The sequence below is a fragment of the Mustela lutreola genome, chromosome 5 (assembly GCF_030435805.1).
Source record: "Mustela lutreola isolate mMusLut2 chromosome 5, mMusLut2.pri, whole genome shotgun sequence".
In the NCBI taxonomy this organism is placed as follows: Eukaryota; Metazoa; Chordata; class Mammalia; order Carnivora; family Mustelidae; genus Mustela; species Mustela lutreola.
Window position 1 is genome coordinate 48,422,709 of NC_081294.1, and position 16,809 is coordinate 48,439,517.

Genomic DNA, 16,809 nt, shown 5'->3' on the forward strand with positions numbered 1-16,809 from the left:
ATGAAGGTGAAGTCACCAGGGCTTCATAAGCAGGCCCACAGCTCCCGTGAGTTTCTTCTCTCCTGTTCCCAGAGCAAAGAGGCTTTGACCCAGGCTTTTCTGCAAGTCCGCAAAACCGAGAGCCTAACTTCTGACTGCCTGCAGCCCTGTCAGCCCACCCCTCTCTTTGGAGCCTCAGCAGATGGTTTCCTGCTCTCTTCACACTGATCTGGATCTTGTCCCCCTCGGCCTCTGCCTGCGAGTGCACAATTGCACCTTGCCTGTGTTTCGGGACCTGGCCTATTCTCTCGAACCGTCCCAGGGCCCTCACCAGCTCTGTTCAGCACACACCTTACCAAAGGCCTATTCTCTGCCAGGCACCTGGTGTCATTGTCCCACCTCCCAGTCTTCAGAGCCCTTTGTTTCCCAGTCACAGGTGTCCTGAGCTCTTCCCCCACTACATTGGAAACATCATTCAAATGTGGTTTTTCTGGTCTTCCCTGCCCTCGGAGTTTCCTGCAGCATCCAGGCCCCTCTGCACCCAGTGAAGGACCCCATCCTCATCTCTGTGCTCTTAGGCTGTGTGTCGGATCACAGAGCAAGCGCTCAGAGGATGTTTGGTGAAGGGAGGAAGGGGCAGCACCAGGTGCATAGGAGTAGCCTTCTTCCCTACACCTGGTTTGGCAGGTGGCCTGTCATCTCTCTTCAGGTGGACACCAAAGTTCCCAGAATTTATCAGTCCCACTTTGATTTCTTTGCACCCTCTCTTTCTTTGGTCTCATAGTGTCCAAAGAGCTGAAGTATGTGTAAGGGTCTGGTCACCTTGAGAAATGCCCACCCACACCTGCCTTTTCACTGATTTATTTCCCTCCCCTGGAGTCAGTTTTCATCCTCATGAAGGTGATTCCCAAGTTCAGATCCATTCCCCAGGTTCTAGGGCCCCACACGTTACCTCTAGGTCCCCTTTAGACATCTTCTCTTGGACGTGCACAGATATCAGACATTCATCCTGCCCAGATCTGATCTCAGCTCCCTGCCACCTGCAAACTCACTGTGTCCTCAGACCCTGTCAACAGGTGGGCGTGGGTGTCCTTTCCTTTTCTGCTCCTGTTTCCCATCTGACAGCAGGTCTCTGACATCTGCTCCCTCCTCTCTGTCTCCTCTGCCACCACTCCCTACTCTTTCTTGCTTGGACTATCTCAATACATCTTTCCTCTCTCCCCCACCCCCCACCACAATCCTTTCTCTCTCTTGCAGCCAGAAGGTGAAACTGCCAATTTCCCTGATGGAAACCAGCAAGGTGGCATTCAGATGCCCGAGTGGGGCTTGTGAGATCCTTCCTGATCTGCCTCCTGCTTCCCCCTCCTTCCTCATCTCATACTACCTTCCCCAGCACCAGAGGCTTCAGTCTTTTCAGCTGTCAGCCCCTTACCCTATTGTTCCCTCTCGCTCCTGGGCCTTTGCAGGAAGTGTTCTCCCTCACCTGTCCAACACTTACCCCTGGCTTGGGTCTCAGTTTACTGTCCCCTTCTCCTGAAAGCCTACCTTATCATCCTCCCCAAAAGCCTGAGTTGGTTGCCCCTCTTATGTATTGCTCTAGCCCCATGCATGCCCCAACTGTAGCAATTCCCACGATTTTCCATCTGCTTGTTTTCCTCATCATCTTGATAAGCAGCATGCGTCAGGTCTGCCCCGTTCACCATTGTGTCTCCAGCATCTTGCCAAGAGACTTGTGTATAATACATGCTTACCATTTGTTGAAATGAATGATTTCTTTTCTGCTCAGACTATATCCTAGTCCAAAAGAAAGTGTTCGATTTAGACCTTGCTTGATCTCTAGTTGATATACCCATATTCTCTATAGCTGGTCCTTCCAAGAAGACTCTCAGTCAGTGTTTTCATGGGATGAATCACAGACTTTAGGGCCCTGGACTGGGGCTAGATTAGACCGTTCAGCCCACAGACAGCTTGGTGGGGCCCTGAATTAATAAAGACTCGGGTAAGTTTTTAAAAAGAAAACCACTGTAGACTGGAGGGGCTTGGAAGACTCCTAGGAGGTAAAGTTTGAATGGGGCTCTCAGGGAAGGATTAAGGTTGAGTAGAGGTTGGGAGGCTGGAGAAAGAATCAATTTATAGGCGCAAATTGGCCACGTGAGCGGTCCTCTTGTTTGCCTAAGTATCAAACCAGCAGATCTCTGAAAATTAGTGGCCTGCAAAGAAATTACTTACACAGATTCAGGATGGGGGTTACCTCTGGATATCGGAAAAGAGAGTTTTCAGTAATTCCCTGTTTCTTGGGCTAGAATCTGGCTCAAGACTCTTCATTCTTCAAACTGCCTGTATATAAGTCACAACTTTTTAAGTTTAAGGAACATTAGTAGCTACGACTAAAAGCCCAGTGAATACAGCAACAAATGATATGATCCTATCAGATATGAGTGAGGCTAAGAAGTTTCTCAGGTGATGAGGCTTTAAGTAATCTTCTCCTGTTTCTATTTTTGATAATTTTACTTCTTTTTTCCAACGTGCATATGTATCTTGAGGGGGGAAATAATCCACACTTCCTCAGGCTTTGCCCACACGGGCTGCCAAGGAGAAGCCATGGGTATCAAAGTGAAGCGGCCTTTGCCCTTAATCCTGTCAGCCCTACTGCTTCTTTAATGCCACATGGGCCTGGGTAGGAAACGTCACCTCCCCGAGAGTCTCAGTGCCTTTGGCCTGAAGGATGGAAACCGTAAGTCTACCTCCTAGACTATTCTGGAGTGCAAAGCAGATGACAGGTACAAAGCACCTGGCACAGAGTTAGCGTTCAGTAAGTGCTCATTGCCTCTCCTTCCCTGAAGAATGAAGCAATTATGTTGGTATAGGTTCTCGCTTCTAGGGAAAGACTCTCAGAGACCATTTAATCCGACCTCTTCATTTTGTTCCATTTAAGTTGTTCTTAATTGCACATGATAAATCAAATAATACAGATGAGCTTATGATGAGAATCATCATTCTAAGCCCCGTGGCACCTCTTCCCACCTGTATCCCAGCCCCCAAGGCAACTTGTGTTCATCATTTCTATTTCTAGATCTTGTCGTTCTCTCCATGATGCTTAATAATAGGAGGATGGCTTCTGTTTCTTATTGGCAGCTCTAGACAGGACTTACTGACTCCCCCGTTGGAAAGATGAGATTTCAGCTCATTTACATCTCTCCCCTCACTTCCTTTTAATATTTGATTGTTACTTATTACCTCTGTTGCTTCTGTTGTAATCAGAGATAATATACGTACACCACTGTGGCTTCTTATTGTAACAGTATTTACTATCTTGACTCCTGTCTGTACAAGATGAGGAAACTAACATCCCCAACTTCACTTCTAACACTTCCACAAACTCATACCCTGTGTCAGCTATACTTTTACTTCTCTGTGCTCAAAGCTGTATTTTTGTAACATTTGTATTTTCTTCTGCATCTGTAACTTACCCTTCAGTGTAGCTTAAAGAAAACAAAACAAAGCAAAAGCATACACGATATGTGTTGTTTGCGTTATTAAATTTATGCAGATATTTATTCCTTGCTAGACCATGTGGCATGCTAGGAATTCATTTCCTTCTCTCTAATGCCAGCTCAAAACCCCCATAGCTCCATATTTTAAAGTTAAAAAGTAGTTACTTTCAGAGTTTTTTCAAATCAATTTTTTAAAAGTAATATATGTTCAATGTAGAAAATTCAGTATATACATAAAAAGTAGGGGGGAAGGAAACAGGGAGAAAGAGAGGAATAGAAAATCAAGAACACCTGCAAATCCCACCACTTGTAGCATTTCTTTAAAATGCTTCATATAATTTACACAGGGTAATCAATAAAACTGAAAAGAAAATACTTTGATTAGTAGTAAAGGGAAACATGCAGGCCCACATAAGATGGGCCCACATTCTAGAAATTCTAGAACAAGAGAGATGCTGTCCTAAGTCTCAATTCCCTTATATGCTGCAGACATTAAGTTTTCATTGTGCATGTTTACTGGGCATTTGCCATCTAACTGGGTTCACTGTTGGGACTAAAATATAGTCAAAAATAGACATCGTCCCTACCGGCGTGAAGGTTACATTCCAGTAGGGGGAGGTAGATGTTAATCAAATAGTCATGGGTAGGCAAGGATAAAGTATAAAAAAAATTTAGTTCAAACGTTGAAAGGAAAAGAACTTGATTCTTTGAGGACACCTAAGGAACCCACCCAGGCTCAGAACCACCCCCTTTCTTGAGGGGGTCAAGAAAGTCTCCTTGAAGGAATGGTAGCTGACTTGAGATCTGAAAGAAGAGTGGGAATTTATTAAGCAAAGGGAGTGCGGGCAAGAGGTAGGTTTGGGAGCCTTCCAGAGAGAAGGTAAAAATTCTATGATGGGAGCACAGATGGTACACTCAGATAACAAAAGCTGTTAGTTACGGCTGCAGCAGAAGGAGCCAGGGGCATGTGGGGAAGAAACCCACTCTCCAGGCACTTCACATGCCAAGGGCTGGATGGGTTCCTGAGCACAGTGGAAGGCCAAATGTGGGTCCTTAGAGATTAATTAGGTAAGGAGGAGGTTGACCCATTAGTGTAGATGCCCACGACAGAGGCTTGTTGGGTTCCCTGACCCAAGCCTTTGTGTGCTCTAAACTGGACATTTTTATCAGCTGCAATGGCCTCATCTAAGGAATGCCAAACAGATACCTTCCCTGAAAGGTGTTGCAGGGTTTATAGCCACCTCATTATGCAAATGGCCACATAGCTCATCCTCTAGGACCTTTCAGGCAGATGCTTTCCCACCTCTATTAGGAAAGCACATTCTTCTGTCTTTTCTCACCTTCAACAAATTGCTTTAGGAGGTAGAGAACACACAGGAAGTACATGCCAGAAGGAAGTTCCCCTTGCCCCTACAGTTGTTAATTGGAGGACAGGGGTATATGTAGAGAGGGATAAATGGAACACTCTTGCCCCTCCCAAAGAAATCTGAAAGGGAAGCTCATCTTGTAAAATGAGTAAAGCAACAACTTTGCTCTTGTTGTAGAGGACCCAGAAGCTTCTTCCTTCCTCCATCCCCTAAGGGGGCACCCAACGTCAATTTTATTTACATTAATAAAATAGAAAGCTGATAGTTCATGTGACAGGCAACTTTTCTAGTAAGTTCATGCAATGGGCAGCTTCTCTAGTAAGAAATTTCTAGGGATTGGAAGAAAAGAGGAAACATTGGAAGACTTGTCAGCAGAACTATCATAACCAGTCCTCTGTTTAAAATACCTCCATGGTTCCTCACTGCACTTAGGAGAAAATCCAGACTTCATACCATGCCTATGGCCCCACAAGAAGTGGTCCCTCCCTATCATTAGAGCCTCAGTCTAGACCATGATTCCCAGCATGGCATACTATGCTCTGGCTTACTTTCTGCCCCAGGGCCTTTGTACTGGAATGCTCTGACCTCATATCTGCATGGCTGGTTCCCTCGCTTCATTCTATCTTTCAAAAGTCTCTCCCTCCAAAGTTTTCTCCTAATCACCCTTCCTCAAACAGTCCCTCCTCCATTCCCAGTCCTCTCTAGCCTATTACCCTGTTTTCTTTCATCACTATCTGAACTTTTCTGATTTGTTTGCTTGCTTTTATCTGTCTCTATCAACTAGAACATAAATTCCATGAGGGCAAAGATCCAGTCTAACGTGTTCAACATCATATCTGCAAAGCCTAGAACAGTGCCAGACACTCAACCAGTATTTGTTGGATGAATGGATGTAATGGTATTCTCATACTTGGAGGCTAAATATGTGGCTAAATAAATTTATTCATCTAAGAAAAATATGAGCTAACAAATATGCATTCATTAATCAATAATTATTGAGAAACTGTTACATCCTAGGGGATGTTAGAGGCAAAATTAGAAACAGCATCCCCACACATAAAGGAGCTCAGAGTGTTGTAGTAGCCAGTGGGAAGGAATGTGGAAAGAAGCCAGAGACATGAAGATTTAATGGTTATGGGAAGTGAAGAAGAGAGAGGAAGTGAGCCCCAGGTTTTAGGCTTGGGCAGGTAAGGAGATGGTCATGTGTTTCTGTGAGCAGAGGAACCCTAGGGAGGAAGTGGGGAAAGGGTCAACTTTGGAAATGAGGTGCGGAATATCCAGGTGGTGATATCCAGCAAGGAACTGGATAGCCAAGTCTGGAGTTTGGGATTGGTGAAAGGAGCCATGTCCTTGATACATATAAACCCCCAAAACTCACTTGAGAAAAAAATTGGTATCCTGAATCATCTATTAAAGAAATCTTATTTCTAATTTAAAAACAAAACAAAGCAAAAAACAAAAAAACTTCCAACAAAGAAAACTACACATGCAGATGGTTTCACTTGTGAATTCTCCTGAACATTTCAGGAAGAAATAATAACAATTCACAGTTGTTTCCAAAATACAGTATAGAGGGGAACTCATCCCAATTTATCTTACAAGATCAGCATTATCCTATTATCAAGATCAAAGACACTTGAAAAGAAAACAGCAAATCAGTGCCTCTCATGAATATAGAGTAGATATCCTCAACAAAATATTAGCAAATCAATTCCAACAATATATTAAAAGCATCATGTATCACAACCATGTGAGATTTCTGCCCAGAATGCAAGGCTGGTTCATCATTGAAAATCAACCAGTGTAATTAGTGAATTAAAGAATATCATGACCAGTAAGCCAAGTTATAGATTATATGATGAATCCAAGGGCCCATGTTTAGAAATAGCAATCAATACCAGATTATTTGATTTAGTGGTTACGAGAGACATAGCTTAAAAAGGAGGGAAAATTTCCCCTCTGGCTAAGATATTAAGCATGACACTCAGGCAGGGCCCTTTGAAGGGTTCACTCGTTTTTGCTCTGCTAGCCTCACTTTAAGGAGTGACCCAGAGTGAAAAAGGAGTTTGGAGATTCCCCACCATGAGCGGCCAGCCTTCCAGATTTCTAGGGCAGCGCATTCCACCCACGTCTGGAGAAGGCAAGCCAGGAGCACTCACAATCCTGATTTTCTCAGATCCAAGAGTGCCAGAGCTGAATGAAGTCTGGATCTTACCTAGTCCAAATCCCCACAGTTTAAGGAAGAGAAACCAAGAGTCATGGAGAGTGGCTTCTCTAAGTCCCCTTACCCCATCCCCTGTTCTTAAGTCCAGTGATCACAAACTGGCCCTGGGACAGTCAGCCCATTAGACTCTATCCCCCAGGCCTGTCCTTCCCAGATGTTTCCTTCTTTTCAAGTGGTTGTAAAGCTCACTTTATTTGCATAACAAGTCACCATCAAAACCCATCTGTCCTGGGTTTTGGTTTCTCTTTTCTCAGTAGTTGGTTGTCTATAGGGTGGGTTGGCAGATGGGCCCAGCCGCCTACTTGGAGCCTACAGGCTTCACAGCCCAGTCTGGGCTCACCAGCTCTGTTCCATTCCTCTGTCACTCATGTGAAATCCTCCACAGATTCTTCATAAGATTATAATGGAAGTGCATTGCACACTCATTATGTGTCAGAGGTTATGCTAAAAGGTTATGCATTCTCTCACTCAATCTTTACAAAATCTCATTAAATAAGTACTCTTCTGGTCCTCATTTTGCAGACAAATAGGCTCAGAGAGGTTAAGCAACTTGTCCAAGGTGCCACAGCTAGTAAGAGGAGAAGCCAGAATTCGAATCCTGGCTGACTGTGGTGCTCAAAGTTCTAGGAATGAAAATCCTTCATGGTTAAAAATTAGAATTGTTGGGGCACCTGGGTGGCCCAGTGGGTTAAATAAAGCCCCTGCTTTCTACTCGGGCCATGATTGCAGGGTCCTGGGATCGAGCCCCACTTCGGGCTCTCTGCTTCCTCCTTTCTCTGCCTCTACCTGCCTCTCTGCCCACTTGTGATCTCTGTCTGCCAAATAAATAAATAAAATATTTAAATAAGATAAAATAAGAATTGTTTTTCCTTTCTTTCCTTCCATCTCTGTTTGCAGTCTCAGGAGGAAGTCTGTGATTTGCTCCATGCTGCACCCTTCCAAAACATCTTGCCTAGAGTCTACATCAAAGGTAAGAAACCACTAACAACAGCTAAATAGCCAACTTGCATTTGAACTTGACACTCACTTAATCCCAATAAACTCAGATCTGCCGTCAGAAAAGGAAAAGTTAAATAAAGCTTTGGGCAGCTATTCAATATTCATAGAATTTCAGAGTTGGAAGTGACATTTCAGGCCTTGTTCCTTGGTCTTTCTAGATCATTCCTAGTGCATTCCTGTCTAGCCTTGGTTTAACTCTTCCAAATGATGGGGAACTCACCACCCCACAAGGCTGATAATTCTGTCATTGGACAGACACCAGAACGTTTTTCCTTGTAGTAAGTTCGAATCACACTTTAGAACGAAGGAGAGCAGTTCTGCACAGTCCGTCCAAGTTTGGGAGCACAGATCAGTCAGTGGTCCCCTGAGAGTTTTCCCTTCCTCCGTTTCCCCCGGGTACCCTGAGTCTCATTTTCTGCTCTGCTGCTTCTTTTGCAGAAGGGGAGCGTCTGGAGGTCCGCATGAAACGCCTGGAAGCCAAGTATGCCCCACTTCACCTCGTCCCTCTGATAGAGCGGCTGGGGACCCCCCAGGTAGGACCCTTCTGCCCCAGACTCTGAGAACCAACAGGAACTTGAGAGGGAGAGCAGTTGGTCCAACCCCATCATTTTACAGACTAGGAAACTGAGGCCCAGGAGAGGGTAAGGAAGCATGTCTACCAAGCCTGCTAGTGGCAGGGTCGGGTCTGGAAGGAGATTTGCTATTTCCCAGGCCTGAGTTCTTTCTTCTACGCCATATATCAGCTATTGTGTCAAGAAAGAAGGAAGTCAGGCAATCATCTGTTATGCTCCTGTTTGATATCAAGAATTCGGCTAAGTCAACTCTCAGAATTAAAAATCCACATGCCCTGAGAACCAGAAGCAGTTCATTTCTGGGTATCTTTGCTAGAAAAACACCTGCAAGAACACAGATGTTTACTTTAGCATTGTTCATTAAAGCAAAAACTAGAGACAACCAGTAGAGAGTTGACTAAATAAAATGTGGAAAAGTTATCTAAACGTTGACTACTTGGTACATAATAATGGAAAGGAAAGATGAGGTCTGCGTGCATCAGTGTGGACAGAGCGTAAACGTGTGGTTAGGAGAAAAAAGCATACAAAAACCCTACCAGTGAAAGTATTCCTAAAACATGATAATACTTATGGTTCCTCATGGCGGGACCCTCTGAAGAGAGATAAGAGAGACAGCGATGGGGTGATGATCTCCTGGGTCAGGAGACTTCAGCTTTCTCTGTAGTGTTCAAATACTTTCCAAAGTGAATAAGCTCATAGGCTAAATCTGTAATTAAAATTAAGTTTTACAGAGGTGCCTGGCTGGCTGAGTCTGTAAAGCACATGACTCTTGATCTCGGGGCTGTGAGTTTGAGCCCCACGTTGGGTATAGAGATTACTTAAAATAAAATCTTGGAAAATAAACTTAAGTTTTACAAACCAGTATTGTTCTGAACATGGAGACAAGTGGGGAAGGACCCCTGCCTCAGAGAACTCACAGACTGTGGCAGGAGTCAGGAAGGAAGAGAAAAGAGGAGGGAGGTGGCTGAAAGCATGTGCTGCGTCTCCGTTCACAGTGACTTGAGTAATCTGCCCAGGGAAGTGGGCAGGGGAGAAATTCCTGAGAAAGAGAAATGGGGCACCGTGATGAGACAAGCTGGGGTGGTCCGTTTCCTGCCTTTGCCAACTGTGCAGAAGGGTTAGGATTCAAATCTGTACTTGAACTTCCATTCTGGGGCTCCTCTCTGCTCTCATCACAAAAGCAGAGGAGCCTGAAGGGCTCAGATCCTCAGCAGGGGGCAGAAGGCAGCCTGTTCACTCAGAAATCAGGGCAGGTATCTGGAACACATTGAGGACGAGATCCGCTCAGGTGTCCCCCGATCAGCAACCCTGGCCAGACCACCTGCGTGCCACCCATTTCCTCCTGCAAACAGTGACTACATGTTCAGTGGTATTTGGGTTCTTGAGTCAACACAAAGAGATTTCAGACCCTGCGGAGTGCACACATTTTCTTTTTTGGCCTTCAGAGGCTGAACAGAGGAGTCCTCGAAAGATTTCCTTTTAGGGAGAAATCCCCCAAGCCAGCGACATAGAAATGTGTGTGCTCCGCTGTTGGTGTCATCCTACAAGAATCTGGCCTCTCGCACCCAGGGTTTGGCATGTGTTTCCACTTAGGAGACTATGAATTCCTTCCCTGTTCTGGTGAACACAATTTCCTTGGGACAAATAGAAATCTCAATTTGTCAAATGCCGAGTCTTTGTCAAACAAAAGCCTAGACGCTCTGCTGCAAAGGAAGTACCAGTTTTCTACTCACTGGCCCTCAAGGAAACTTAGTCGTCCCAAAGACCAAAGAAAAGTTAACAAAATGTTACCTTCCAAGCTTACTGGAGTGTAGGGGACTTACATAATATCTCAGTCCAAGACGGGGAGATTCCGCCCCATAGTTTAAAGTCAAGAGGTTTTAATGGTATTGCCCTATTTCCATTTATTTTGGGGACACACTAAGGTAGTCTCATGGAAAGCGCACTCTGGCAGGAGGTAGAAGACAGGGGTTCTTGTCCCAGCTTCACACTTGAACTGATGCCCAATCTGGGGCTAGCCACTTACTATCTTGGTCTATGTCTCCCCACCTGTGAAATGGGTTAAGAGCTGCTTTGCTGCCCTTGTTGCCTTTCAGGAATGTCATGATGAACAAAAATGAGTAAAAAAAATTTTTTTCAAAAAACACAAGGCATTATAGAAAGGACTGTTGAGCTATCATTTTCCTCCAGCGTGTACTAAATGTAATCAAAGTATTCCATGCAGAAGTGTATTTCCACGTTTATTTTCACAGATGCTTTTTTTGTTCTCTTGTTAATCCAGAAAAGCATGGCAGAAAGAGAGAAAAATCCTGCACTGAGTAGAACAGAAAAGAAATGGATGAAATTTATGTGAAACATACACAATATATATGTATATAACACCAAGTCACAAAGTGGGGGCCTTTGCTGCAAACAGTTCAATGCACTTTTTCAAAGCAAGAAGGGAAGGATAGACCTACCCAAAGGAAAAAGGACATGGAAGAAAACTCACACCCTAAAAAACAGCAAAAGTGTTCAGCCTTACCAGCAATCACTGAAATGGAAATTAGAAGAAGGGGTATAATTTTTCATCCCTCAAGTTGGCAGAGAACTTTCCTTACTGATAAGAGAGAGCTAGGGAAGGTATAAGAAGGGGATGGTACAGAGTGGCTCAGCTTTCCTTCAGACTCGTTTGCTACGATGTTGCAAAAGCCTTTTAAAATATGTACCCACTTCAACTGCAGAATTCTATTTCTAGGATTTAATCCTAAGCAAATAATCAGAGACAAGCTTAAAAAGGGTCGCGTGTGAGGACGGTTGCTTAAGAATTATCTGTAATAATGAAAAATTGTAAACACTTAAAAATAACCATTAAGCATAGAAGGCTCGATAAATGGTGGCTCTGTCAGTGGCCACTTTCTGTAGCCATTAAAAAATTATGTTACTGAAAATATTGAAGGAAATGGCTTTGTAGATTGCTGCTATTTGAAGAGAAAAAAAAAAAAGCAAGATAATCTGATCCAAATTGTTAGCTGTAGATGTGTAGGCACACTCACATACATTAACACAAATCATAGATCAGTATCCTAAGAAACCTCATTTCTAGGTAGTGGGGTTTGTGGGAGATTTTTATTTTCTTAATGACTTTTTGGAAGTGTTTTTCCATATTGACCCAAGCTACTATATTACTTTTCCAGTTCCCAGGAGAAACTGAAGGGTGAACGCTTTTCTGAGGAATGGCAAAGCCCCTGGACGTGTTCTTTCGGGGGCGCTTTTTGGTTGGCTGTCGTGGGAGGTCACAAGAGTTCCAAGTCTATCTGCAGATTTGTAAACCCCATGGCTAGTTTTTAGTTCCCCACCACGATAGTCAGGCCTTGGGGGTTGATTTCCACTAACTAGATGCACACGAGATTAATTTGTAAACCAGAAGTCAGTGTGTTAATTTACAAAGAAGAATATTCATGAGTTGAGAACAAATATGGGTCCTTTATGTTTTTACTGACCATCTTCCTTGCGCCTGGCACGCTCTGAGTGGAGAGGCCTTTCAGGGTCCAAATACCAGCACAGAGTGTTGCCTGGTAAGAACAGAATCAAGCACTAGGCTCAGGATTTTTTTTTTTTTTAAGATTTTTTATTTATTTATTTGACAGAGATCACAAGTAGGCAGAGAGGCAGGCAGAGAGAGAGAGGAGGAAGCAGGCTTCCTGCTGAGCAGAGAGCCTGATGCAGGGCTCAATCCCAGTACCCTGGAATCATGACCTAAGCTGAAGGCAGAGGCTTTAACCCACTGAGCCACCCAGGCTCCCCATGGCTCAGGATTTTTTTAAAAGACCTATTTCTAGCCACCTGTGGCAACCTGAATGATCTCTTTTCTGCTCAGGAGCTTTCTCTGCCTAGGGAAGCAAGATGCATCACCATGAATCAGAGTTCCCTCTGCTTCATGCTTGAAACACATTGTCAAACTCATCTTCCCCAATTCACAGTTTTGTCCTGGACTTCTCTCAGTTTATAGTTGTCATGACAACTGAGCTCCTGGCCCATTTTCCTAACAGGCTCCTGCATTGTGTTTCCTGATTTATTTCCCTCTGTGGATTAATTTAAAGGTTGCCCTCCTTCTGGGGGCTCCAGGGTGGGAACTCACAGGGGAAAGTTAGGTGCCCCCCTCCCAGGCACTCTGTAACATGAGCTCTCTGGGGAGACTTCCCTCTGGGGAGCTGACCCTGCCAGCGTTCCGTGGACCTCTCCATCTCTGAGGCTGGCCTTCTCTAGCTTCGTCCCTAGATTTGGAGACCTTCCTTTGACCTCAGATTTTAATATCTATCTACTATTTGCAGGTGGTTTTGAGACCTCTACCCCTAGGCATTTTTACTCATAATGCAGACAATAATGTGTTTCAATGTGCTGGTCTAGCCATCTGATTATTAGAGATGCAATAACCAGGACCCAGATGTGAAACTAGTTTAAATTATTAATAGAGATAGTTTATGATGGTCAGAGGACTTCTAATGGGAGGAAATGATGCTGTAAAATCAGTGGCAAATTTTAAGAGTACCATATGCTTACTGAAGAACATTCAACTGTGCTAAAGTATTTAAAGTAAAAAGTGAAAATCCTGCCTGTTTATCCAAGCCCATCTGCTCCCACAGTTGATGTTTCCTTCTAAATGAGTTTAGACACACAGAAACACACACCTCACATATGGCTTTGTTTGTTTGTCTGTGTGATTGCATGTTGTTGGTGTTTCTGGTTTTTTTATTTTATTTTTTTATGTTGTTGATGTTTTTAATAGGACTGTAGTATACAAGCTTTCCTGAAATTTGCTCTATATTCACTTAAGAATTTAACCCATACTTGTAGACTATCAGGATTCAAAGGCCAGCTTTTACCACTCAGTGGCTCCCTTTCTGAACCTCAGTCTCTTTATCTGTCAAATGGGGATAACAGTGGCACCGATTTCATGGTGTCAATGTGAGGAATTTGGGCCTGATGTATTGTGCACACACTCAACGAGTGTGAACTAGTAGTAGTAGCATCTGTCTTTGCAGTAGGTGTATGGCATTTCATTATGTGGTAGACGGAATTTTTTTTTAGTTTGACTCTTACTCCTTGATGCCACCTAGATTTCACTTGCCCCAAGTAAGTCTTACCACAAGATCCCTCTATTGCACGAGGACTTACAAAGTTAGTGCCCAGCTCTGGGCAAGATATCCTCACTGGTGAGTGAATGCCCGAAACAGCCAGCTCCGGGGTATGGGAATCTCTGGTGAGAGGTAGAAAGTGAGGTCTGGGGTGAGGATAAATGGTTGATGCACTTTTCTGTTCCCAGCAAATCGCCATCGCTCGGGAGGGCGACCTGCTGACCAAGGAGCGGCTGTGCTGTGGCCTGTCCATGTTTGAGGTCATCCTGACACGCATTCGGAGCTACCTGCAAGACCCCATCTGGCGGGGCCCCCCACCCACCAACGGCGTCATGCATGTCGACGAGTGCGTGGAGTTCCACCGGCTCTGGAGTGCCATGCAGTTCGTCTACTGCATCCCCGTGGGGACCAACGAGTTCACAGCTGAGTGAGTACCCCCAGGGAAGGCTGGCTCACTGCCCAGCTTGCACGTCTCCTCTCACCAAGAGTCTCTAGGCTACCAGGGCTCAACTAGAATGGGGAGCAAGGGCGGGTTGCCCACCAGCTGTTTATGGGAGACCTATGATGTGCGAGGTGCTGGGCAGACACCAATCCTGCCATCCAGGAGCCAAGAGCTCTTGAGAACAAGCCAGTGAGGCCTAGAGAAGGTTTCCCTGAGGAAGTGGTTTTGGAGCTGGGCTGGGCTGGGCCAGCTGTTTTCAGAGCAGCTGCTGGGCCTGTACTTCTAGCCAGAGTGATGGGGATGCAAGGAAACTTGCCCGCTGGGCTACAGCTGCTGCTTGAGGATAGAAAAACAGCAGAGAGATGACCCCACAGCCTCTGGACTTGCCCAGGATGCCGGTGAGAGCTGGCAGAGAGTCGGCCGAGCTCCTCCAGACCGAGAGCACTTCCAGACCCCATACCCCAGCACCCCACACCCTGTCCCCACCCTCTCAGCCTACATGGGCCACCTGGGCTTCTGGTTTCAGATGGTCCTTCCTTCCCAAGCATTTGCTGGCTCCTTCACAGAGGCGGGACAGAGTCTCATCCGAATTCTAATCAGCCACAGAGATCTCAAGGACTAGTTGAATCTTTTCCCTGCAAAATTGTCTTGTTTTTCTTACATCAGTGGCTAACAGGCTGACACCTCTTTGTGGCTAGAGGGACTCATAACCATGATCCCTGGAACAAATGAACATACACTCGCATCTTCCCTTGTACCCACTTTACAGATTAAGAGGATTGGCCCCGGGACTGGTTCGCTCCCTCCCTGTACTCCTGGCCCAAGATGCGGGCCCTCCCCCACCCTCCCGGGCCCCTCACTCCAGCTGCTTCCTCTCCCCGCTCCCAGGCAATGTTTTGGTGACGGTTTGAACTGGGCCGGCTGCTCCATCATCGTCCTGCTGGGCCAGCAACGTCGCTTCGACCTGTTTGACTTCTGTTACCACCTGCTGAAAGTCCAGAGGCAGGACGGGAAGGATGAGGTCATTAAGAATGTGGTAAGCAGCCAAGGGCTGGGGCCTGGGATGTGGGGCCAGGCCTGACAAGCAGGCTTTCATCTGAAAAAGAGGGCGAGCTGCTTACAGAGGCCAAGTCCCCACACCACGGGTAGGTACAAAGATGCTCGGCAGCCAGGGACCTTCTCATCAGAAGCCTTGAGTCACTTGCTCGTAACCTGCTGGGATGAGTCAGGTCACCCTGCAGGGCTGGGCCGGGCTCCAGACCTGAGTTACCCCTTCCCTGTGCCGGTCAGACCGCCGACGCTGGCGCCCCGTGCACACAGATGCTCACTGAACACGGAAGTCGTGCAGGCACGGGGTTGGGAGGAGCGTGGCCATGGGGTAAGCGGGGCTGCTGTGGGGGCACAGAGAAGGGCGAGCTAAACTGGGCCGAGAGGACAGGTGGGGAGGGTGGCCAGAGAGGAGCTTCCTGTGGAGGCAATGCTTAGGCTGAGTCCAGAATGACCACTAGCCAATACCCAGCCAAAAATGGGGTGCAGGCTAGAGGTGCTCTTCCAGAGGGAATAGCTAGCTACTGCAAAGGCACAGAGACGTGAGAGGGAACGGCTGCAACAAAACGTGGGTCTCCAGGACCAGCTGAGAGGAGAAGGAAGCAGCAGCTACCTCTGAAAGGGGTGTGTTGTGTTTTGTTGTGTTGTGTTGCTGTTGTGGCAGGACATACATAAACGGAAACATTGCCATTGTAGCCATCATCACATGGACAGTGCAGTGTACGTGTCCATCCCACCACTCCCCTCCAGAACATTCTCAGCTTCCCCAACGGAAACGCTGCGCCCGTCAAGCACTAACTCCACTCCCCCAGGCCTCCGGTAGGCAGCCTTCCGCTGTGTGTCTCTAGGATTTGACTACTCTAGGAACCTCAGATTAGAGGTGTCCTGCAGTCTTTATCCTTCCATGGCTGGCTTGTTTCCCTAAACGTGACGTGCCTGAGGCCACCATGTGGTAGTTTGCATCAGAATCTCTTCCTTTGGAAGGCTGAGTAATGTTCCATTATATGTCTACACCACGTTCCATTTACCCACTCCTCCTTCAGGGAACTTGAGCTGCTTCCACTCTTTGGCTCTTGTGAGTACACTGCTGGGATCGCGGGCGTACAGATGCTTGTTCCGGCCCCTGTGTTCATTGCTTCTGGGTATCTGCCTACACGTGGACTTGCCGGATCACGTGCTAATTCCATTTTTCGTGTTTGAGGGACTGCCGTACTGTTTCCGCTTTACATTCCCGCCAGTAGTGCACGCAGGTTCCAGTTTCTCCGTAGCCTTCCGAGCACTTGCTCTCTGGGGTTTGGGGTCCTCGCCATCGTAATGGATGTGAAGTGCTCTCGCGTTCTGGTTTTGATTCCCATTTCCCTAGCGACTGGTGATGTTGAGTGACCTTTCACCTGCTTATTGGCTATTTGTGTGTCTTCTTTGGAGACACGTCTATTCAAGTCCTTTGTTCGCTTTGTAACTGGGTTGTTGTCGAGGTGTAGAAGTTTTGTATATATTCTGGATATGAATCCCTTATCCAACATTTGAGCTACAGACGTTTCCTCCCATCCCGTGCGTTGCCCTTTCAC

The 16,809-nt window shown here is 46.0% G+C and overlaps 1 protein-coding gene across 3 annotated transcripts in view; it reads left to right on the plus strand.

The window, feature by feature from the left end:
- CYFIP2 (cytoplasmic FMR1 interacting protein 2) overlaps nt 1-16,809 on the plus strand; it is a 125,480-nt gene that overhangs the window by 104,725 nt on the left and 3,946 nt on the right. For all 3 annotated transcript variants that reach the window (XM_059174150.1, XM_059174152.1, XM_059174151.1), the window contains 4 exons: nt 7,962-8,034; nt 8,502-8,596; nt 13,941-14,179; nt 15,083-15,230. In XM_059174150.1, coding sequence (XP_059030133.1) covers nt 7,962-8,034; nt 8,502-8,596; nt 13,941-14,179; nt 15,083-15,230 — 555 coding nt within the window. The remainder of the gene's footprint in view (nt 1-7,961; nt 8,035-8,501; nt 8,597-13,940; nt 14,180-15,082; nt 15,231-16,809) is intronic.